Raw genomic sequence first — 22,972 nt, 5'->3', positions numbered from 1 at the left:
ATGTAGCTGCGATCCACGTGGTCGGCAGTTCGAAACCACCAGCAGCTTGGTGGGAGAGAGACTGAGCTTTTCACTCCCATGAACAATCACAGTCTCAGAAACCCACAGGGGATCTCTATGAGCATTGACTCGATGGCAGCCAGTTTGTTTTTTTGTTAACAAAATTGTTAACCCTGTTAACAGTCACAACTGAATCCTGTCTGTGTTTTCCCCCACCTTACCTCACCCAGACCCACCAAGAAAGGGTTGTTTGGTGGGAATTACAGAGACTATGGGTAGAAAACCCACATTCAAGAATTCATTGTATCCCAGAGACCCTACAGGACAGAGTAGAACGGCCCCCTTAAGGTTTCTGTAATCCTTATGGATACAGACTTTCTCCCACGGAGCAGTCGGTGAGTGAATGACTGATCTCTTGGTTGGCAGCCAGGGCTCCTTGTTCCCTCTTAGGATTGATGGACCAGGAACCAAATGAGGAAGGAGACAATGTAAGAGTAAAGTGATAATTGACATGAAAAAAGAAAAGAAAAAGCTGGAACCAGGGCTGAGAGTGATGGGGGACCGCTTTGGCTGATGGTCAGGAAAAGCCTCTCTGAGGAGCGGTCTGGGAGCGGAGATGAAGAACTGGAGGGTAACTGAAAACAAACAGCCCCCTCCCCCCCACCATCAAGTCAGTTTCAACTCAGTGAGCTGGAAGGTTTCTTAACCTTTATGGGAGCAGCAAACCTCATCTTTTCCCCTCAGGGTGTCTGATGAGTTTGAACTGCTGTCCTTAATGAGAGCCCAATGCTAAGATCAGTGTGGCAGCAGCATAATGAATGGAGGAGAAAGTTGAAAGTTCACCTTGGGGACTTGGCAATGTAACTGTGGGCAATATGCAAAAATCCTTGCCCTTGTGGAACTTAGATTCTAGTGTGTGGGTATAAATAAAATAAAAATAGTTAGTGTTCCTCTGTGCAGTGGAGTCAATTGATTGCTACTTGGACTGAGTAGAACTGCCCCTTAGGGTTTTATTGGGGCAGATAGCACCATCTTTCTTTGGTGGAATGACCAGTGGGTTTGAACTGCTGTCTTTGCTGTCAGCAGTACAATACCTAATCCATTAAGCCAATAGTGCTCCTTGTGGATAACCAAGGTTGTAATATTTACAGAAACTGCTAAAGGAGTAAGCTTGCAAGGTTCCTTGCAAATAAAGCAGGGAGCCAAGTTTAGGGAGCAAGCCAAAAGATGAGAGAAGCACCTTGCAAAGGGAGATGTGGAAAAGCTTACTGGATCGAGAGGCACCTGGCAAGGTGAGTCATGGAGGGGCCCAATGCCACACAGACCACATCTCGCTGAACAAAGGATGAAAGAAAGGGAAATCTCATTGCCATCAAATCGCTTCCAACTCATGGTGACAGGGTGGCACTGCCCTGTGGGTTTCAGAGACAGGAACTCTCCGAGGACTAGAAAGCCACATCTCATCTTTCTCCAGTGGAGTTGTTGGTAGTGAACTGTTGACCTTGCAACCCAATGCAGAACCACTACACCTCCAGGACTCCTAACAATGAAGAGAAGAGGTTTTTAATGGAGTTTAAAGGGGAAGGACATGATGTGTATTTATGAAAGTGGAGAATTCTGGGAATTGAATCCACGGGTTACATTAATTTGGGTGTGCCCCACAAGTTCCAAATGGAATCTACATCAAAAGCTTTTGGGTGGGGCACCTCCACTTATGGAATGATACACATGTGCTGGGTAGCCAGTTCCTCAGATCCAAGTGTGCTGGGATGATCTTGCTTTGGGTTTAGCTTGAGATTACAGATAGCTGGTCTACTCGTGTTCATGTGTCCACTCTGAGCTGGCCAAATGCTGAATGCTTCAGGGCAAAGGAATGGAACTAAAAAAAAAAAATCCTGCAAAACTCCAAACTAAAATCACTGCCATCTATTCAATTCTGGCTCAGAGATCCTCTAAGGCAGGGTAGAACCATCCCTGTGACTTTCTGATGAAATTTAAAATGACATAGTTTACTGTAAAATGCCATCACGTTTAAAGTTAACTGGGCGCAGGTGTGGTTGGCTTGGGGACGTAACCTTAAAGTCACCCGAGTTTGAAAAGGGGTGGAAGAATCCAGCTTACTTTCCTGTCGCAAAACCTACTGCCACATATTTCTCCCACAGCCTACTACCGGATTTCTGTTGGAGTGTTCAGATGACAAATCTAAGGAGAAAAATAAAGCTGGGATAGGAGCTGCGGTGGGTGCAAAGGGTTGCTTTTCAATGGGATAAGCATGGCACTGTTATTTGAGCTTAAGTTCTGAAGGAGCTGAGGCATGAACAATGCCATGCCTAGGTAACAGGCTCACCAACAGCAAAGATCAACGAGTTGGGTCAGAATCTCAAGATGTTCAAAGGAATGCAAGGGACACAATGTGGCTAGAGGACAAGGAAGAAGTATAGGCTTGGGAGGTGAAGAAAGGGAGGTAAGCAGGGGGCGGAGCAGATCGTACACGGATCTAAGGAGGGAAGGTGTCCCGAGAGGATCTCAAGGCTCTCAGTAAAACTGAAAGATGAATGGTTGGATGTTAGCGCGCAGAACCCAAGGCCCCCCGCTAAGCTTCCAAAACAGCAGAGTACGGAACGGAAGCGCCGGGATCGGAAGTAAGCAAACACCGGGACCGGAAGTAAGCTACGCCAAGACCGGAAGTAGCGTTACCCGAGCGCCTTTGCCGAAGGCTGCATTTCCGGTAGCCAGGACCGGAAGCAGCGTTACCCGAGCGCCTTTGCCGAAGGCTGCATTTCCGGTAGCCAGGACCGGAAGTAGCGTTACCCGAGCGCCTTTTGCCGGAGGCTGTATTTCCGTTAGCGGCGGCGGGAATCCGATTCTTGAGGGCCGTCTAGGCCTCTGCTGAGGCGAATCCGGGGAGAATCTGAGCCATCAGAACCGCCACCATGGTAAGAGTTCGCGGGCCGGTAGCTTGGGGTCTCCTGTGTGTGTTGCAGAGATGGCGGGTGGAAACGGTGGCTTGGCGCCCCGCAAGGCGGTGAAGGCCGCAGCTTGGTCTGGGCAGAAGACACCCGTATCCGGGTCCTTGGGCGGGGATGAAAGGGAAGGCCAGAATCAGGGGTGATCGCTCGGGACCCTCGGCGGGGCCGAGAGAAGCACCGCGTCCCCAGCTACAGTGCCAGGCACCCAGTGGGCACTAAATAAGCTTTTGCTGAATAGGTAGTTGTATGCCCAGGCAGTAGAATCGCAGGGAATGCCTTGGTGGACTTAAGAAAAGGCTCGGACTTAGGAAAAAGACCAGCGAGCTGGGGTGGGCTGCAGAGAGAGGGGGAAGTGGAGCTTGTGGCCGAAAACCGGAGTCTTCCTTGGTCCAATGAATGGGGAAGAGGCAACGGGCGGTGACTGAGAATGCTTGGAAGGCGAATTGAACTTGCTCAGCGTTTATGTGTTTCCGTCTTGAGTGCTCCGGACTCTTGAGTTGCAGAACCAAGTCTATTTACCGCCTTGGGACACAACATCACAGTGCAGTGCGGTGTTTTAGGGTTAGGTCAAAGGAACGGCGTGGATGGAGGGGCGGGGCACGGTTCTTGTGGTGGAGGCTTCTTGAGCGGGTGCCTGAAGGATGGATATTCTTATAGATAGAAGGATGGATACAATGGGGCGTGGTTGAGGTTGGAGTTCCTGGAGTGGAAAGGAGGGAGGAGGGTGGTCTTAGCCAGAGACTGGATCATGAAGACCTGTGTGCTATTCTTGATCCTTGTGATGGAGCATGTCACAAAGTGGTTTGGACCAACGCTGGTATGAACGAACGCCCTGGGGAAAGCCACTGTAGCTGCTCCGTCAGGGGTGAGTGAGGCTGGAAGGTGGGAACCTGTTGGGACATTGTTTAGAGCTTTGCTGGAAAGAAAGGCATACTACTTGGGCCCTGTTTCCCATGTGTGAGACAGGCCAAATCGCCTGTACTCCCTCCCAGCCTTCACCTCTAAAGTAGAATTAATTCATCACGGATCCATGACAAAGAGTAGGTGAGACAACGAATGATCGGTGTTTTTCGTGATACACGGTGGAAGGATCACTGAATGTTTCCACAAAGGCTCAGCTCGTTCTGGTGGGAATAGTCCCAGAAGGGGGTAACTGAAGAAGCACATCCCCAGCGGCCTTCAGGATGGGAGAGGGACTGGCAGAGTCAGGGTTCTGATGTATACATTCTATACATTTATAGATTTGAAACTTGCCTTTGCCTGAGCCTGGTATAGAGGGGGCACTCACTCAATAATTGGATGAGTTAGCGTTGGGCCACCTCATTCAGACTGTTAGAGGCTGGTGTGCAGATCAAATGCTAGGCCATGTGTTTCTGGAGAGAAATACAACTGCCTGGAGCCCTTGGCTCTCATTGGGATCATCAGGGTAAAATTTTATTTAAAAAAATTTTTTTAACAGATTTCATGACATAGAAGTTACATGCCATACAATTCAACAGTTAAATGTATTTAAAAGAATTGTGTAATTGCCACAAAGACTTTTATTTTATCAAAGCTACATTGGATAAGACCTGATGATGATTGGGCTAATTTAGAAATAGGTGTAGCAAGTTCTTTGTTTTTTATTCTTTCCTTTTGTGGCAAAGTTATATGCATTGAGCCTTGAACAGATTTCAGCTGTGTGGGACCACTGACATGCAGATTTCCCCCCTGTCGCTATTACAGTGGGCACAAATACTGCTAGTATTTCACTTTTGCCTGAGGAGAGACAAACTGCTCATAATTAGCAACACTCAGCCTCTTAAGTGGATACTCAGAACTCACCAAAATAGTATCAGGAAGTTAAAATCTGTGTTTTTCACGGTCAACTGTATAACAAAACAAAGCTACTGTATATACTCAAGTATAAGCCAACCCGACTATCAGCCGATGCACCTAGTTTTGCCACAAAACCTGCATAAAAATGTGCTGGAAAACTCGGCGTATACGCTAGTATGTACAGTATTCATAAAGGCCATTGTATATTCAATTGACTAGCACCCTGGCCCTTAGAAAGCTTACCTCACCCAGAGGCAGGCTTGGAGGCACAATAACAAATTCTTGAATTGAGAAGTTCTCATGTTTTTGCCTCTTAGGAGTGTCAGCTCTTTTCTGATGTCAAGCTTCTTGATGATTAAATTTCTGCCTCCTTAAGGACCATCCCAGTTCTCCTTTGCTCGGTCTTTTTAATGGGATTTGGTTGTCCAGAGCACTTGCCACACACTATAACTTGCACCGTGGCACATGCCTTTGTCTCTAGTTTGGGTGGGTTTGATTAGTTTGGGGATCCTGTTTATTCTCACTCCAGAAAACCATGGCACAAAATGCCCCCCCAAATACAAACCTCAAACTCGCGACCAGTGACTTGATTTGGACTCATAGTACCGTGTTAAGGCAGTTATAACCTATGAGAAACTGGTTTTAAGGAAGAGAATAGTAGAGCAGCGGGCAGTGATCTAGCATGAAAACCAGTTGGCATACAAGAATTCCAGGGGAGGGGTGGCAGGAAAAGCCGAGACTTGTCAAGAAAGATAGATCCGTGGATAAAAAACGGCATGGCCGAAGTTTAGGAAGCGCTGAGGGGGTGTGGATCAAAACCCACTGGAGACTCATCTCTGCTGGTTTCTCTTTGCAGACGGTCGGCAAGAGCAGCAAGATGCTGCAGCACATCGACTACAGGATGAGGTGCATCCTGCAAGATGGTCGCATCTTCATTGGCACCTTCAAGGCGTTCGACAAACACATGAACTTGATCCTCTGTGACTGTGATGAGTTCCGGAAGATCAAGTGAGGAGGAAACTGGGGCAGGGGTGAATCAGTGGCACTGGGGAGGAAGAAGTTGAGTGGGTGGGCCAGGTGACAGGTGTTGATGTAGCCAGCCTATTCCTCCCCGTGGCTCTCTTTTTTGAGGGCAGCTTTATGTGAGGACATCAGCCACAAAAAAATTCACCTTAGTCCAGCCAGTCTTGTGTTCTAAATCTTATAAAGTAAAAGTTGTAAGGGGGTTGGCAGGTTTTTTTCCCCTCTCTCTACTTTGGCTGCCCCTGGGTACTGGGATAAAGGGTTCTCATGTTCTCCCCACAGGTGTGTAAGGGGGAGGAGAGCTTGGCTTTTTGACCTCAGTGCCTCTTTGTAAAGCTGTAGCCTGATAGGCTTTCCCACTGCAGCCTGGTCTGAAACTTCTTTAAGACGCCTTTGACCCTCTTCAGCGTAAGTGCTGAGCTGCTCCAGTGGGTTTGTGGTCACGATTTTTGTTGGAATTTATAAAAATGCTGGGAGACATTTTCTACTTTACTACAATTTCCCAAGTCACTGGGTGGCTCTCTTGCCCAAAGATTCCCAGAGCTTGAGCTGCAGGCTCATTCAAAGATAGTCTAACCTCTATCAATCTGAGGTATGTGGAGGCCCAAAGAGATTGCATTACATACTGTGGTGATGAACCCCTTTGATTCCCTTTGGGCGCGCGGTTTCTTCTGTGGCTTTAAACCATGGGGTACAGGGCAGAGATGCTGTAGGGATGGACTGTGCAGTGCCAGCCACACCTTGGGCAGGTTGGACGTCAATGTAGAACTACTCCCCAAAGTCTCCTATGTTTCTTACATAAAGTTGATTTCTTTTTAAAAAAAATATGGGAAAATATGCCTTTAAAAGATTGAAAGGCTTAATGAGAAAAAAAATTAAATTCCCAGAAGGGCTTTTTAGTTTCTCTGTAATGAAAAGGATGATGCCTGCTCATATTTTAGAAATTCAAAATACACATAAGCCAAAAATAGAGGCCCCAAATGCCGAAGTAGCACAATCTACCATTAATAGAAAATATCAAAATGAGACCTTCAGATACCTTTCTTGAAACTGGGCGTGTTGGCATTGTCTTTCCTTTTTGTCGTCTGGTCTGTGTGCCCGTCACGTTCGGTGGTTCCAGTTCTCACCCGTGCCCTGGTTTTCCTGGACTGGCTGTGTCAGCAGAGCAGCTGTGCTATCTTCGTGCAGTCAGTTGCCCTTTCGTTTATGGCTTCTCTCTCTGATGTGAGGAGCAGTATAGGCCTGTGGGGTTGACTTGGTACTAGAAGGCCGTAACGTGGAATTGGGTTTGGTGGCTTGGAAATTAATTGTTCGTGCTGCCACCAGAGAGGGTTGCTATGAGCTGACATCCACTCGGTGGCAGTGAGTGAGTATGCTGAAGGAGGGCCCCTGTCTAAGAAGCATTAGACGGTTAACTGGCGGCCACTGGTTTAAACCCCCAGCTGCTCTATGGGAGCAAAACAAGTCTGTCTGCTTCTGTCAGGACTTACAGTGTCAGAAACCCATAAAGGTTCACTAGGAGTTGGGAGTAACTCAGTAGCAGTGGGTTGGGCTTGGATTTCGATTTATGCGAACAGGAAGTTACAGTGACAGCAAAGAAAACTTGACAGATGGAAGAGGATGCTGTGTGAATGCCTTGAGCCAGGGCTGGGTCCCACCCCCCAGTTTGTTGTTGAGACTCTGCATAGCAAAACGTATACCAATTAAACGGTTTGTAAATACGCAGTTCAGTGACACTGATTATATTTCAAGTTATGCAATCAGTCACTTTTTTCTGAGTTGTTCCACCTTCCTTACCATGAACTCATTGTGCTTTAAGGTTTGTCTAATCTTTCAAGTCACTGTTAATTTCGTCCGTTGTAAATAGTTTGTATAAATGCATGATGCTCAAGGTAGACCTTTTTTTTGTAACTAGTTAGGCTGAAGTAATGTTTGGATTTAAGATGACTTGTGGGAATATTTTTATTTTGAGGTTAAACATCTGGTGGCAATTGTTTCTAGGGGTTCAGTTACCCTTTATGGCTCTAAAAAGTCAGTTTGGAGTCCACAGAATTAGGAGTTTTATTCTGCGTTTCCCCCTTCTGAGCAGGATTCTGAGATGGAATCTTTGATCAGAATGGTCGTTACTGGCTTCTGGTTACCATGCAGTTCTTCCAGTCTCGGAAGAAAGGAGGCAGTTCATGGAGACAGTTTGCCACCTATTCCATGTTCTCCTCCTGTTCCTGATCGTCCTCTGATGTTCCAAATATAAGGAGACCAATGGCTGGCCACTTGCAAGCTTTGAAGACCCCAGGCTCTACACGATCAACCAGGAGGTAGAACAGAAGCACTAACCTGATTCTCGTGACGCCGTGACTAGACAGACCTCCTAAACCAAAGAACCAGGTCCTGTGACGTCATAGAGCTGTCATAGAGCTCTTGCCAAGTCAGTTTGCGGAAAGATGATGGCGTCTTGGGCTATGCACTGCGCTGCTAGTCAAAAGACCTTAGATTCGATCCCACCAGCTTCACCATGGGAAGAAGAGGAACGTGTCGACTTCCATAAAGATTTAAAGTGTCATAAACACAAAGGGGCTCTTCTACCTTGTCTGATGGGGTGGCTGTGAATCACAGTGGTAGTGAGTGTTCTTTGGTCAAGAGATGTGAAGAGCAAATCTGGATGTTCCTTAGCAGGTGGGGCCAAACTTTCCTTTCTCTCTGACTTTGTGTTTTTTTGTTTCTTCTAAATCTTTCTTCAGGCCGAAGAACTCTAAGCAAGCAGAAAGAGAAGAGAAGCGAGTGCTTGGCCTGGTGCTGCTTCGAGGAGAGAACCTGGTCTCAATGACGGTGGAGGGGCCTCCTCCCAAAGATGTAAGTCAGCACAGGGTGCCAGTGAGAGGCCAGGGCGCCTTCCGGGAGGCCCTCTGAGGCTCGGTGTTGGGATCTCTGTTTCCTCACAGGCAGCCTCTGGTAACAGGCTTGGGTTCAAACCCAGAAGAGTCTGGGCACTTACACAGATTGAATCTCCAAAAACCCCAAGGAGGAATTCCTTCTCTGAGGCAGAATGGACGCAGTGGCAGTGGGTTTAGGGTTTACATTGCAGTTTTTCTCATGACACATACTGAAAGGAATGCTCTCAGATGTTTCTGCTTCAAAGCAATAGCCTTCATTATGAGACGTGGTACCTATTTCCAGTATGAATTGGCTAATTTATTTGAAGCCCATTATGATCCTGTATGATTTTCGCCATAACCACATCTTTTGTAGCTCAGGAAAACTGTCGGAGCCTCTTGGGCTAATTTACTCATGCTCACTTGGCCAATGAGGGTCAAAGCCGGCACTGAACTTGTCTCTTTATTAGGTTTAATGCTTATCAACTGCACCATTTGAATGGGGGCCCTGGCCCTTTGCTCCTGCCTTGATTTTCATAGGCATGCACATAAGTGGTTGAGTTGAGGCATGCTTCTGTAGACTTACCAGGCTCTTCTAGGCTGATTCTTGGTGACTGCTAGGCACAGAACCTTATACAGAAGAGAAATAGTGGTTTTAGCACAAATGGGTGGAGAGAGCCGATTTTCATGCTCTGTAAGCATGAAATGGTATTTCCAAAGTGCATGCGAATATTTTTCCCACATCTTTTAATTCCATTTCCCCCATGAGCTGGCTGGAGCCCCCTTGCACTTCCAGTTCTCAAGACCACTGAGCATCTAAGCAGGTTGCTTTCTTTTTCAGACCGGCATTGCCCGAGTCCCACTTGCTGGAGCTGCTGGAGGCCCAGGGATCGGGAGGGCAGCTGGCAGAGGAATTCCAGCGGGTGTTCCAATGCCCCAAGCTCCTGCAGGACTTGCTGGTCCAGTCCGTGGAGTTGGTGGTCCGTCCCAGCAGGTGAGTTGGGGGAAGTACCAACCTGTAGTCTTTGAAAGAGGCCGTAGAGGGCCTCCAGTTTTTGAAGTGACCAGAATGACCATCCTTTGACTTTCGGGCTCTCAGTATTTCTTTGTATTTTGTTTGTGGCCTTTAGTATCAACTGTGAAAAGGTAAATTTGTCGTTATACAAAGGTGAGTCACAGAGTATTGCTATAAAGGTTCCAGTTTAAGCATGCATAGGTATATTCCAAACAAGCTGTGTTTAAACATTTCTCTGCCATCATTAGAAACTGCACACAAGTTATCTCAGTTATACGCTTGTCTTAGGCTCATTCAAGCACCTTCAGAAAAAGGTATTTGTTGTGCCATGGGAAAACCTATTTCAAGATGACGGCTAATGTAAAATTCTTAACCAAATGCAAGTGGACATTTCCCCCAAATAATTGGAACTTTGTAACAAGCTTATAGGACAGTTTGGGGATGGAGTAAGTATTTTAAGGAAGGCTGGGAAGAACCCAGAGGTGAGTCGGTGGAAGATTGTCAACCTGGACAAATGTAGGTAGAAGCTGGTTGAAGTAGACGAGAATTCCAGTTGCTGCAATAGTACTGAAGTTGTGAGTCTCACAGTTTGGCAGTTTCTGTTTTGAGCAAGCATTTTGGCTTGATGGATGCCAAAAGCACAGTGAGAAGACCAGTTAGCTCAGATTGGCACCACCAGTCTGGTTCAACAGGATCGAAACAAAGGGGGGTGTGCTTTTATATAACAGTTTTCTCAGCAGGGATGAGTCTTGGATTTACCAATACAATCCCAAGAACAAGGTCCAGTCAAAGAACCTTCAAGGGTATCCCCTGGGCCAGTTCACGTCACAGCAGCGGTCAGCTCAGGTTGTGGCAGCTGTAGTTTGGGATTCCAAAGGATAATCTTGATAGGTTTTCCTAAAGGATACAGGATGACTACTTCTTCGGAAGTTTTCAGGAAATTGAAGCCGAGTAGGTGAGAAAGGGGCCAGGGAAGTCATGTGGAGGCATTTTATGCCTTTGCCGAGTGCCGTCTCTTTCTGTGAGCACCACACAGAGGGACTTTCACTGGGAAACCTTAGCCTTCCACCCTCCAGCCCTGATCTTGCCCTTAAGACTTTTTGTCCCCCAACTGGAAACAGTGTAAAGGAACAGCTGTTTGAGTCCCTCAAGGATCCCCAAATTATCCTTTCAGTCTGGTATCAGTGGAGAGCACAGACTTACTTCTTCAGGGAGGTGTTAGACAGCATTCAGAAATGTCTGGACTTCTGGTGACTGTCGAAACAATAGTTTCATGTTTTTATATTTTTGTTTGATAAAAGTGTCTATAATAGCAACACTTTGTGGCTTGTCCTCATAATGATACTGACGGTATTAAAATAAAGAGATCATAAAAATGTACAGCAGCCAGTTAGCAAAGTGATTCCACAGCAACATTTGGGGCAACTTAACCACAAGGCAGTTTAAAGCTCCCAGCTGCTCTGCTGGAGAAAGGGGAGGCTGGCCGTTGCTGTAAAGATGTGCAGTTTTGGAGACCCTGTATAAGGTCACTATCAGAATCAATTTTCTGGGGAGGGTTTTGGGACCCTCTTGTCAGTTGGCTATGAAAATGTAGGTTCCTCATTTAATTGGATCCTTGTGTGAGGTATGTGTGTAGAAGGTGGAGATTGGGCATTCGAGCCTGATCTTTCTAGGCAGAGCTTTTGGATAGGGGGTTTAAAGCTGTATGAAAGCTTGAGAAGAGGGGGTTTGGCATTTTTACTGTTTCTTTATCAAAATGGGGAAGAGCAGGGGGCGATTCATTACACTGCACTTTCCTAGGTGATGACTCCCCAAGGAAGAGGCACTGTTGCTGCTGCTGCCGCCGCTGCCACAGCCAGTATTGCAGGGGCCCCGACCCAGTATCCACCCGGCCGTGCAGGTCCTCCACCACCTATGGGTCGAGGGGCACCCCCTCCAGGTGAGCCTCCCAGAAAGAGACTCATGCTAATTGATAACACGTTGCCCTAGCTGGATTTATGATGAGATGTAACCTTGTCTGAAACTGATGATGAGTTGTGTAATTAAGCAGGATTACTCTGAGATCCAGCCGGCTGATTGGCATGAACAGGAGTCAGTGGGAGCTCCAGCTCTTTGGCTGAAATCCCAGTTTGCTAAAAGAAGCTGGGAGGGTGGAATGGCCCATCTGTCTCAGCACTTGATGGTTAGCTTTTATGGCGCCTGCTGCCTTCTCAAAACCCTCCTGAGCTCTCTTCTGTGGCCTTTTATTTGTAGGCATGATGGGCCCACCTCCTGGTATGAGGCCTCCCATGGGTCCCCCAATGGGAATTCCCCCTGGACGGGGGACTCCGATGGGCATGCCCCCTCCAGGGATGCGGCCACCTCCCCCAGGAATGCGAGGTAAGTATCTGTATTGGTGATTGTGACTCCCTTCCCTAGAGCCTTGCTGGCGTGGAAACTGGAGGGAAGAATGGATTTAGAACATGTCCTCTGGAGCTTTTAGGCCTGAAGCCTAGGAAAGGAGAGTCTTAGAAGAAAACTGTCCAGAAAAGAAAGCAGGAACAAGCATTTCTAAAAGTTGGCCATACCCTCTCTTAGAACCCACTGAGCAGTGCTTAGGGCACTTCTCAACATCCCAGGCTGTGTCTTCAAGGCACAGGGCATTGGGAAGGGTCCCCAAGAAAGGTGATAGAATTGCCTCATGCTCTTTGGTTTGATCATGTGACACTTGTAGGAGGTGGCTCTAGAAATAGCTATCTATTTGGTTTTACTATTGGTTTTGTGAATCTGATTCACTCCCCTTTGAGAAATTCTGGCAGATCAGTCCCCTGTTTTTTGGATGAGAAAATAGTCTTAGCAGAGTTCAGTGTCTTGATGCCCAGTCCAGTCTAAGATATACTCCTAAATACTCCATTAGCCAATCTGGTGACCCCTTTGCTTCTAGTTCAGGTTTTATAAACATAGGAGCCCAGTCAGTCCTAGGAAAATACCCGGCTAGCACATACACTGTATCCATCTCACTTGATAAAGCCCCCGGGGTGAGGGAGGTGGGAGCAGGGTTGGGCATCCAAGTTCCAGATCAGGCTCTGACTAAACTTCTTACTCTTACTTCAGGCCTCCTTTGACCCTTGGCCACAGTTATGGAAGTAGCTCTACAGAGGCGTGGGCCCTGTTCCCCAGGGCCAAGTTACCACAGACCTGTTTGTTTGTTAAGCTGTAGTTGATGGAGTCTCACGGGATTTTCTGCTTTCCCTTACAGGACCCCCTCCGCCGGGAATGCGCCCACCAAGGCCCTAGACTCATCTTGGTCCTCCTCAGATCTCTTCCTGTTTCCTGTAAGGCTGTACATAGTCCTTTTTATTTTCCTTGTGGCCTACGACAGTTTGTAATAAATTCTTCAGAGAATATTAATGTATCTGGTTATTTTTAGGAAAGTCTTTGGTATATTCAGTGTGCAAATAGAATCCAGCATTACTTTGGAAAACGTAATTCTACTCTTCTCACCTACTTTTTGAAAGGGTTTTTGATCACATGTTTTCAGAAATACGCTTCATTATTAGAAAAAACTACAGTGAGATATTTTCACCCATCAAATAGGCAAAGATCACAATTTGATGAGACTTTGAATTTGTTAAACTCATACTGTTGGTGAGTAGTAGAAAGCAAGATGATAATTGTTAAAATTAATGTTTTTCCCCAACATTTTCACTTTGATTTATCTTAAAGATGGCCAAGAAGTTAGGGGACTGCTGAATGTAGCACATTCATATAAGAACATACAAAACGTTAGGAGACGTGGCTTTAAAATAGGTATGAGTCGGCGTGTGGTATGTTGCCACTTTTCATGTTCTGAGGATGTCTATGTTAGGTTTGTACATAGAGGGGGGAGCCTTAGGTAAAGACACCTACATAAGGTGAGTAACCCTGGGGCCACTGTGGGTTAGGACTGGGCTTCTAACCATGAAGTTGGCAGTGCCAGACCACCAGCCATTTGGGGGCAGAAAGTCAAAGCTACCTCCTGCCAAGACTGATCGTTGAGGAAACAATAGAATCAGTATGACTAGGAATTGACTGGATTGCAGTGATTTGGGTTTGGTTTATATATAAAGTTGCCATGAATCCAAATAGAACTTTTTTTTAGTACATAGCTAAATCATTTTGTGTTTGTGTTTACATACATTACATATAACACAGATGTTATAAAAGTAAAAGAGGAAGCTTCAACTAAAAAGAACTGATTCCTTACAGGGAAACTAGATAGCTCATTGAGTGCACTGGAGACCTAGTTATGTATTCAATAAATCTGATGCTAGAATTTCATTCAGGTGGGATCACCCCTTGTGTGACACTCATACAGGCTACTTGAGTTTTGAGGTCGTAGGACCTCCGTTTCCACTCAGAAGCTTTGTAAGTGAGGTGGAGCAGTGCTATATCGGGTTGACTGAGGCACAGTGACCCCTGTGGAGCAGAACCACTAGTTAGTTCCTGGGGCAGGTTATCAGGCTCGATTCTCTGCGTGGAGCTGCCTTGTAGGCTGGAAACACCAACCTTCTGATAAGCAGCTAAGCGTTTCATGTTGTGCCGCTAGAGCTCCTTAGAGCCACGCTGTTGTATCTTCCTCTTAGCCATTGTAGGGGGCCAGGCTTTTGTAAGGCCAAATATGACTACTCTGGCTGTTGTCATTTTTATCTAACACTTGCTAGAGTAGCCTTGTCGGTCTGGGGCCCTGGTACCATGCCAGTTTTGTCAGCTACAAAAAGTCCCTGCTTCCCTTTGGGTAGAGGTGTGGAGGCCCCAAGCCTGCCTCACCCCCACCCCTTGCCCCCAGGGCTTTGCCTGCAGCGTTGCCATGCTCCTTGGGCCTCTTGACACCTTATGGTAAACTGAAGATGACTGATCTGTGTCTGAGGAGACCTGATGTTGATGTGGGTTAGGTGTTGGACTGCTAGCCACAGGGTCAGCTTCAAACCCAGCAACCCATCCACAGGAAACAGGTGAGAGCTTGTCCCAGAAAGATTTACAGTCTTGGAAATACTGTTAGGGCCCTTTAAGAGTCCATTGACGCCGTGGCAGTGGTTTTGGGGTTAGTCCATGCCTAGGCAGTTGATTGACAGGAGATCAAAGATAGCTGATAAGGGAAAAGCACCTGCTAGAGGTACACTTAGGGGCCACTGATCTTGGGCGATTTGATCTGTTGGGGAGACCCCTGGCGGCTAGCCATCTCCAGGTGAGCAGGTCTGACGTATACTCCTGGCCCCGTTGCTTGAATATGAAGATGCCTAGGAAAGATAAGAGGCGTGCCAGGTGGTGGTAGCTAAGTGTGGACAGCGCGTGGAAGCAGCTATGGCCTGGGCACCTCTGGATGGTTTCCTGTTTACTGCTGCCCAGTAAAGGTACAGTAAGAGGAGCTGCAGTTAGAAGGGGGTGGGCAACAGTGGTGGTGGGTGGGTGGGGGGGGCGCATTACTGATGTTTTAGCACAGGGTGAGCAGCTAGGTGTGCAGAAATGGAGGTGAAAGAGGAAACTGAGGCAAGTGAACTTGGAGCTAGAATATGGAGAAAGTTTAGCTGTGTGCCCAGCCTCCACTCCCTGCCCACTGCAATGTTCCACCCTCCACTTTTAAGTGTAGGCTGGGCTGGGCTTAGTACACAATGGAAGGTGGTGAGGGGTGGGGGTTGTACCTTCACAGTGGAGAAACCTGTAAGCACCAGGTCAGCGTGGTGATCAGGCTCCACCTTAACAGTTTTACTGTATATCCTCTGATGCCATAGAAATAGTACTTATTTTGACAGGAAGAGGAAGTGGGGGAGATCATGAACTCCGTTTTGGACCATCTGAGACAGAAGTGAAGATTAAAAGGTTGAAAGCGTCTACTCAGGTTCCTAGACGTGTTTGGCCTACTGCCCCCTTTTCAGAAAGGAAATGTTCTTAGGTGCCCCCTTGTTAGGTGCCATTGAGTCAGCCCTGACAGTCCTGTGTCACCCTCCCAGTCGTTCCCATGCCTGCCTGAGCCCGTTGTTGCAGCCACTGTGTCCATCCATCTCCTTGAGGGCCTCCCTCTTTTTCACTCCCCACCACTGTACCAAACATGATGCCCTTCTCCAGGGACGGGCTTCTCCCAAAGTGTGTAAGACGAAGCCTTGCCATCTTTGCCTCTAAGGAGCACTTTGACCTTACTTCTTCCAATACAGATTGGTTTGTCCTTTTAGCAGTCCCTGGTACTTTATTGTTCTTTGCCACAATTCAAATACACCCCCTGCCCCCCCGCTGGCAATTAAAAACTTGTACTAGAGCTCATAATCTAGTGTGGGGGGATGCAGAAGATGTTCCAGTGCTCCCCAGGGGTGGTATCACCTACTTTGGGAAACACTGGTCTATAGGCCCTAATCATCCACCTGCAGGGAGAGGTGGGCCATGAGTTCCACCCTCTTGGTGCAGGGAAAGGGAGTGTCGAAACCCCCTAGGAATCATTTGTCCAGTAGGAGCCATGTGCTCCCTGCAGGCTTACCCCATCCCTAGGAAGCCAGAAGAAGGGCAATTCTTGGTGAGTCTTTTGGGGGGTTGGTGGTTATTTATACTCCACTTGGCTTAGTAACGGACCCTGGTAGTGTAGTGGTTACGCATTTGGCTGCTAACTGCAAGTTCAATAGTTCGAACTACCAGGCATTCCACAGGAGAAGGAGACTTCCTATTTCCGCAGCAGAGGTGCAGTTTCAGGGCCCCTCTAGGGCCCCTCTGAGTTGGAATTGGCTTGGTGACAGTGAGTTTGTTTTCCTGGTGTGGGCCTAGTACTAGAAGCCATTTTTCCAACTGGAAGAGCAGAGTGCTTGAGACTGGGGCCAAGGACAGGAGCAAGCCGTTGAAGAAGTGGGTTTTGGTTGTACGCGTGGAAACGCTGGGTGCCCACACAAAGAGCTGCATCTTGAGATGGTCCTTGGACATAGACCAACCTTCCCTTTCTGCCGAGTGTGGGGAGGGCCCTTTGCCAGTAGATACCCGGTACACAGTCCGAGCTCAGACCAAAGAGCCAATGAGCTGAATTAAAGCCTGTATGAATCCCCCACGGACCCTGGCCCTCGACCCTCTGTACAGACAGCTGGGTGGCAGGCAGCCTGTGGGTGACTGCACTGGCCAAGGGCCAGGAGCAGTGACACATAGGGAAGCCCTGCTGCAGTACATCTGGGATCCCCGGAAGCTTGCATGCTGACCTGTTCTGCATGTAGCAGTCCAGTCTGCTCTTCTCCATCAGGGAGCCAAGAAGCAGATGTTGTGTACATGCTAGCTCACTAGCTAGAAAGGGGCCACTTGCCAGAAAAGTGGGCACCATGGTGCCCGGGTTGGTGTGTTTGGCTGGGATGGCAAATCCAGTGACATTCATGTGTAAGAAAGAACTTTATATCAGAAAGTAGGCTGTATCAGGAAAACAGCCCAGCCCAGTCCAACTTAAGCCCCTAGGTCTGATGCTAGTTCATAAGCACCTCTTCTAACTCAGTAGTCAAGAGTAATGATGCAGACTGCAGGAAGATAACAGGCCGGTGGGTTCAAAGTCTTATGGATCCAACGGCAGTGAAGGCATCTTCAGGGCTTGCTCTGGCCACCATCAGGGTCTGCTAGCAGAAAGTTGAAGGCGGTAGGGGCAGGGGTGGGCTAGGGTGGGGTGGGGAATCCTCCAGAGAGCCATGTATCTCAGCGGCACCTCCAAAGGAGGTCATCAAGCTGCAACTTGATTGACAGGCTAAAGTCCACCCATATCTTCTTACAGGTGCCATGTTGGCACACCCGCTAACAGTTGGTAAGGAAAGAGTCAGGTATAGCAATAAAGTGATTCAGTGACTGCTGCACCAAATGGCCTGGTGTGCTTGTACCTACCCCGCCATCCTGAACTCAGCAAACCAGCTGCAGTACATGAACACAGCCAGTGGTGGAGAGGCAGGTGGATTATCAGGCACCATTTCCCTGACCAGGTGGGCCAGGGTGCTACCGGAAGCCTTGAGGTTGATGCATTAAGCACCCACTGGACTGCCTTTGGAGCCCTGGTGGTGTAGTTGTTATGTGTTGGGCTGCTAACTGCAGGGTCAACAGTTCAAAATCAGCAACTCCATGGCCGAAAGATGAAGCTTTCTATTCATAAAGAATTACAATTAAAAAAAAGGATTACAATCTCAGAAACTGCCCTGAAGGGTCACCATGAGTCAGAATAGGCTTGGTGGCCGTGGGTTTGACTTCTTTCAGAGGGTGTCTTTGGCCCCGTGTGCCAGAGTTAGAGCCCCAAGTAGCCCCCCAGTCATCACCGTGCGGGTGACATCATAGGCTTAGGAAGTCTATCTGCTCACAGCAACCCCTTCAGTTCTGGCCAGAGGCTTTACCTTCCTGGGCCTGCCTTCAGCACTTGGCAGGGAATGGGAAGCCTCTGGCCAGTCTGGTGGAGTTGCTGTGGGAAACGTGTGTGCAGGTGCAGCCCTGGCATGTGGACCAAGTGGAATATAACCTGAGGCAGCGGCCCAGCATTGCCTCTTCCTGGCCTCAGACTATTGCAGAAACCCACATTTTGCTGAGACTGCAAGGCCTCCTGGGTGCAGCCACAAGAAGGTATTAAACTCTGGTATGGTTTGGGTTGGTTAGTGTCCAAACGGGCTACGTATGGGTAAAACCACATGGGCTCCCTGGTCTCCCTCCAGGTCCACCTGCCAAACAGTAGGCTGAGCTCCTGTGTTCTACTGCCAACAGATAAGAGTGCTAGATGGTTTCAAAACCACATGGGCAGCTGATAGGGCTCAAGTAGAAGGCAAATGCTTTGAGGATGATGATGGCAACAAATGTACATATGTGCTTGACACAATGGATGTATGTATGGATTGTGGTTAAGAATTGTATGAGTCTCCAATAAAATGATTTAAAAAAAACAACCCCCCACATAGGCATACCTTGCTTCTAACAGCACCCGAAGGCTGGATGGTGGCTACTTGTGGCCCTGATTGGAGAGGGCACCGTACTTGGGGGTTGGTCCTATGCTACAGGGAAGTTGTTAGGTACCATGCAGTTGATTCCGACTCATAGCGACCAATGCACTATAGAAGGAAACACTGTCTGGTCCTGCGCCATCCTCACACTTGTTCCTATGCTTGAGCCCATTGTCTGAGCCACCATGCCCATCCATCTTGTTGAGGCCCTTCCTCTTTCGCTGCCCCTCTGGTTTACTGAGCATGATAGCTTTCTCTAGGGACTGGTCTCTCTTGACAACATGTCCGAAGTATCCAGTGATACCCCTTGGTCCACGTTCTGTTCCGCATCCAGCCTGGACCTCCGGCAGCTCCCTGTCATTGTACTGCTGCAACTGTTGTTGGATGGTCTTCAGCAAACTTACTTGCATGTGATATTGAGGACACTGTTGTATAATTTGAGCATTCTGCTGGGTCTCCTTTCTTTGGAATGGATACACATGGATCTCCTCCGGTCAGTTGGCCATGTAGCTGTCTTCCAAATTTCCTGGCATAGACAAGTGAGTGCTTCCAGGGCTTCCTCAGCTTGTTGAAACATTTCGATTGATACTCCATCAATTTCTGGAGCCTTCTTTTTGGTTAATGCTGAAAGCAAGGACCTCTGGGAGTCCATATTATAACCTCTGAATTACTCTGAGGTCAAAGCCGGGTGGACCAAGCACAGTGCTTTCCACTGGTGAGATGATCATGTAGCTGTTTTTGCTCCCTCCTTTGGCTATGTAGAAATGGTGGGACCAATCGGACATTCTGACGGTTTCTCAGGGCATGTGCATAGTGGGTTATGCATTGGGTGACAAGCCACCAGGGCAGCAGTTCCAGATCACTAGCGGCTCCGCAGGAGAAAGACAAGTCTTTCTATTCCAATCGAAATGTAGTCTTGGAAACCTGCAGGGGCCGTTCTACCCTGTCCCACAGTGTTGTTCTGAGTTAGAATTGCCTTGATGCCAGTGAGTTTCGACCACATTACCAACTTGTTCGGCTGCACGATGAAGCAGATGCAACCCTGAACGCAACGGATGGCTGGTCTGCTGTGGCTGACAGACTCTCTCTCTCCTGGCAAGGGCTGTTGCTCGTGTCTGTCTTTCCCTGGGTCTGGCACTGTTTTGCTGTATTTGTCTATATTGCTGCCCCTACCTACAGAGTTATAATACCTCCCCTCAGGCCCCCAGGAACCTTTTACAAGAAGGAGTGTGTGCCAGTTTATAAGAGCCGGCCCCAAGAGGTAGACTAGGAGAATAGGCATTGGCAAAGCTGGATATAGCTCTGTTGGCTGGCTGCTGGCTCACATCCTCGTGCTAAGTTGTTTTTACGTAACACTTGCTAGGTGATCTTGGAGGTCATTGCTCATCAAGGCTGTAAACTCCCCATCTCCCTCACCAATCTGGGCTTTGCCTCAGCAACTCCTGAAATAAAAGTCCTTTATTGCATTATATTTACCAAGGAGTTGCCAGTGTCTTTGGTCTCTTCGCAACTTAGGGCCGATTTCAAGTTATTGGTTTGTGCTCAGATAGAGGACAGGTTGACTAGGACTTAGAGCAACCTTATTAGTACTTACTATTTCAGGCTTTAAGAGTACAGATATAAAAGGTGCAATCTCTCTGTGTTAGTCTGGGTAGATTAGAGAAACACATTCATGGACACTCGTGTATAAGAAAGATTTATATACAAGAGTAATTGAATACTGAGAAAACATCCCAGCCCAGTTCAGATCAAGTCCATACGCCCGGTATTAGCCCATATACCCGATACCAATCGATAACATCTTCTTCAGACTCATGAAACACATGCAATGACAGGAAGGTCACAGGCTAGTGGTGGGAAGTCTTGTGAATCCAGTGACGTTGTAAGCATCTCTGTGAACAGGGCTTCTCCAGCACCCAGGGCTGCATCAGAGTAGGTCCATGTGGCTTCTCCTCAGGGATCCCTTGCAGGGAGTCAGCCTTGTCAGTAGAGAGTCTCCAAGGGAGTGAGCCAAGAGAGAAGTGTCTCCTGCCTCCAAGGAGGAAATGCCAGAGTTCCCAGAATTTTCAGGAGAAGGCCATGCCCACACAGAGGCCTCAGTGGCTATGACCCGATTGACAGACTAGATTCCACCCCTTTACTCTTAATCCTCTCAAGTTCCAAATTGACACCAGATTATGTAACCACCACACTCTGTTCTTAAGTTTACCATCTAGTCACTAGATAGATCCTCAAACTTTTTAAACGGGGCCAGTTCACTGTCCCTCAGACCCGTTGGAGGGCCGGACTATAGTTTTTAAAAAAACTGAACAAATTCCTATGCACACTGCACATATCTTATTTTGAAGTGAAAAAACAAAGGGAGCAAAAACACCCAGTGGGCTGGATATTGTTATCGGTGAGCCGCATGTGGCCCACGGGCCCCTGATCTAGTGCAATGTTTCCCAAAGTGGGCCATACTACCTCCCTGGGGGGTGCTGGAACGATCCAGGGGCCTACAAAAGCAGATACCCTGACTTTATTCTGGATTATGGGCTATACTTTTTTTTTACCAAGAGTAAAAGGCTTTATTGTACAAATCCTACAGGAAGTGTATAAGTTGGCAGGGAGACCAGTCTGTAGGTGGGGCCTGCCCTGATCCGCGCGATGGCCCGAGTGCCAGGGTACCCTGAGGAGTGACTAGGTGTCTGGAGTGTGCCAGTACGTGGGCAGCCAGGGGCACGGAGCACTCCAGGCAGAGGTAACAGCAGCCTGTGTGGGTGACTTTGCTGCCCAGCTCAGGAGCCACATGGGTCCCCACAGGTTTCACCACTGTGGAACACGTGGTAGATGCTCATGGGAAGGAACATGGCCAGGGCCCCGAGCAGGGAGCCCACCTGGATAGCCACACCAGCTGCCAGCAGTGCCCGCTGCCCCCTGCCGTGCAGCAGGGAGCTTGCTGCCACCTTCACATAGGAGAACAAGCCGAGACAGCACCCAGGATACCACCACGAGGGCCACCCCTGCAGAGGTGCCCACCAGGGGTGGCCAGGGCCTGAGAACCACCAGCACCATCAGGTAGGCCCAAAAGAGCACACCTAGTAGAGAGAGGCCAGCTAGACCGGCCAGGGACCTGCTCAGCACGCCCATGGCCAGGAAGCAGGTGAGGGGGTTGGCCATGCTGCCCAGCACCACAGCCAGGTGGTAGGCCAGGCGCCCATAGGGCAGGCAGGAGAAGCTCTGTACTGTGGGGAGCACGCCGTTGGTCAGCGCGTTAGTGAGGGTCAGCAGGCCCAACAGGCAGGTGCTTGGGCCTACAGTAGGTGGGGAGCCTCCGGGGTGGAGCTGGGGGTGGCGACTGCTGCCTGGCTCGGTGGCTTCTGCAAGGGCAAGACCTCCTCCCCTTCTTCAGAACCACCCCGTGGGGCCCCCACCCGAAGACCCAACCCAGGGATGGCAACCGGCAGGAGATCAAGGAAGGCGGCAGCCGAGGTGGCCAGAAGTGCGGTCAGTTCCCAGAAGGAGTTGGCGGAGAAGCGCTCTGGGAAGTAGCGTGGGTGGGAGGAGCCCAGGGTGCTGTTGGTGGCGGCAGGGGTTCACTCGAGGCGCCTGACGCCCTGTGCCAGAGCCAGCACACAGGGCAGCAGGGCACTGAGGCCCTGGCCCAGGAAGAAGGACCGGAGGAAAGGCAGGGGCAGGTGGCCAGGGGGCACTGAGTACATTTTTTTTCTGAAAAGGGGTGGTAGGTCAAATTAGTTTGGGAACCTATGATCATTATGTCCATTATGAAGATGTAATTCTACTTCTAAAAAGTAGATTGTCACTGTAGCCACTGAGGCATTAATAAAATACTTGTTTTGGGTTTTTTTAATGGAAATAATATCTTAGGCTTTTTGGGGGGTGGGGGTGGGATGGTTGTTTTCAGTAGAGGAAATGTGATGTTTGTTGTCATTGAGTTCTGGATATACGAATGTCATAATGTCATTCTGGACACCAGATGTCCCTGAATGTCGGGGGGAACACCTCTCAGTTTTGAGAGCAGTGTGAAGACTGGGCAGCCCTTCAACCCTTGCCCCTGCTCGCACTAAGCCTAGGGATTTGCTGAGGGGAGAGCTTAGGGTCTCTCCCGTCTTCTTGGAACGTGCATCTGACCTGAGTGCACACATACTGTTGTGAATTCCCTTGCATGAGTGATTGCCCTGATTCCCCAAAGAAACCCCAGCTTTTCTCATAGGCCTTTGATGGACTATTGACATGGACTTCCTATTGCTAGTTTTAATTTTTTTGTGGTTACCATGGGGATTACTCTGAATATCCTCAACTATTAACAATCTCGTTTGAATTGCTACCCACTTAATT

At 48.5% G+C, this 22,972-nt stretch overlaps 1 protein-coding gene and 1 pseudogene across 1 annotated transcript; one reads left to right on the top strand and one right to left on the bottom strand.

The window, feature by feature from the left end:
• The first annotated feature begins 2,817 nt into the window (after positions 1-2,817).
• SNRPB (small nuclear ribonucleoprotein polypeptides B and B1) lies at positions 2,818-13,081 on the top strand. The gene is made up of 7 exons (XM_030886984.2): positions 2,818-2,936; positions 5,644-5,795; positions 8,549-8,660; positions 9,522-9,674; positions 11,496-11,634; positions 11,949-12,074; positions 12,934-13,081. The coding sequence occupies exons 1-7, from the start codon at positions 2,934-2,936 to the stop codon at positions 12,969-12,971; spliced, it is 723 nt and encodes a 240-aa protein (XP_030742844.1). The 5' UTR covers positions 2,818-2,933; the 3' UTR covers positions 12,972-13,081.
• Positions 13,082-21,411: 8,330 nt separating this feature from the next.
• LOC101643875 lies at positions 21,412-22,565 on the bottom strand (annotated as a pseudogene).
• Positions 22,566-22,972: the final 407 nt, after the last annotated feature.

Source organism: Echinops telfairi, unplaced genomic scaffold, assembly GCF_000313985.2.
Source record: "Echinops telfairi isolate 266 unplaced genomic scaffold, ASM31398v2 ScPeMD7_5592;HRSCAF=6446, whole genome shotgun sequence".
NCBI lineage: Eukaryota > Metazoa > Chordata > Mammalia > Afrosoricida > Tenrecidae > Echinops > Echinops telfairi.
The sequence above is the reverse complement of the archived record's forward strand: the minus strand, read 5'-3'. Positions and strand labels throughout refer to the sequence as shown.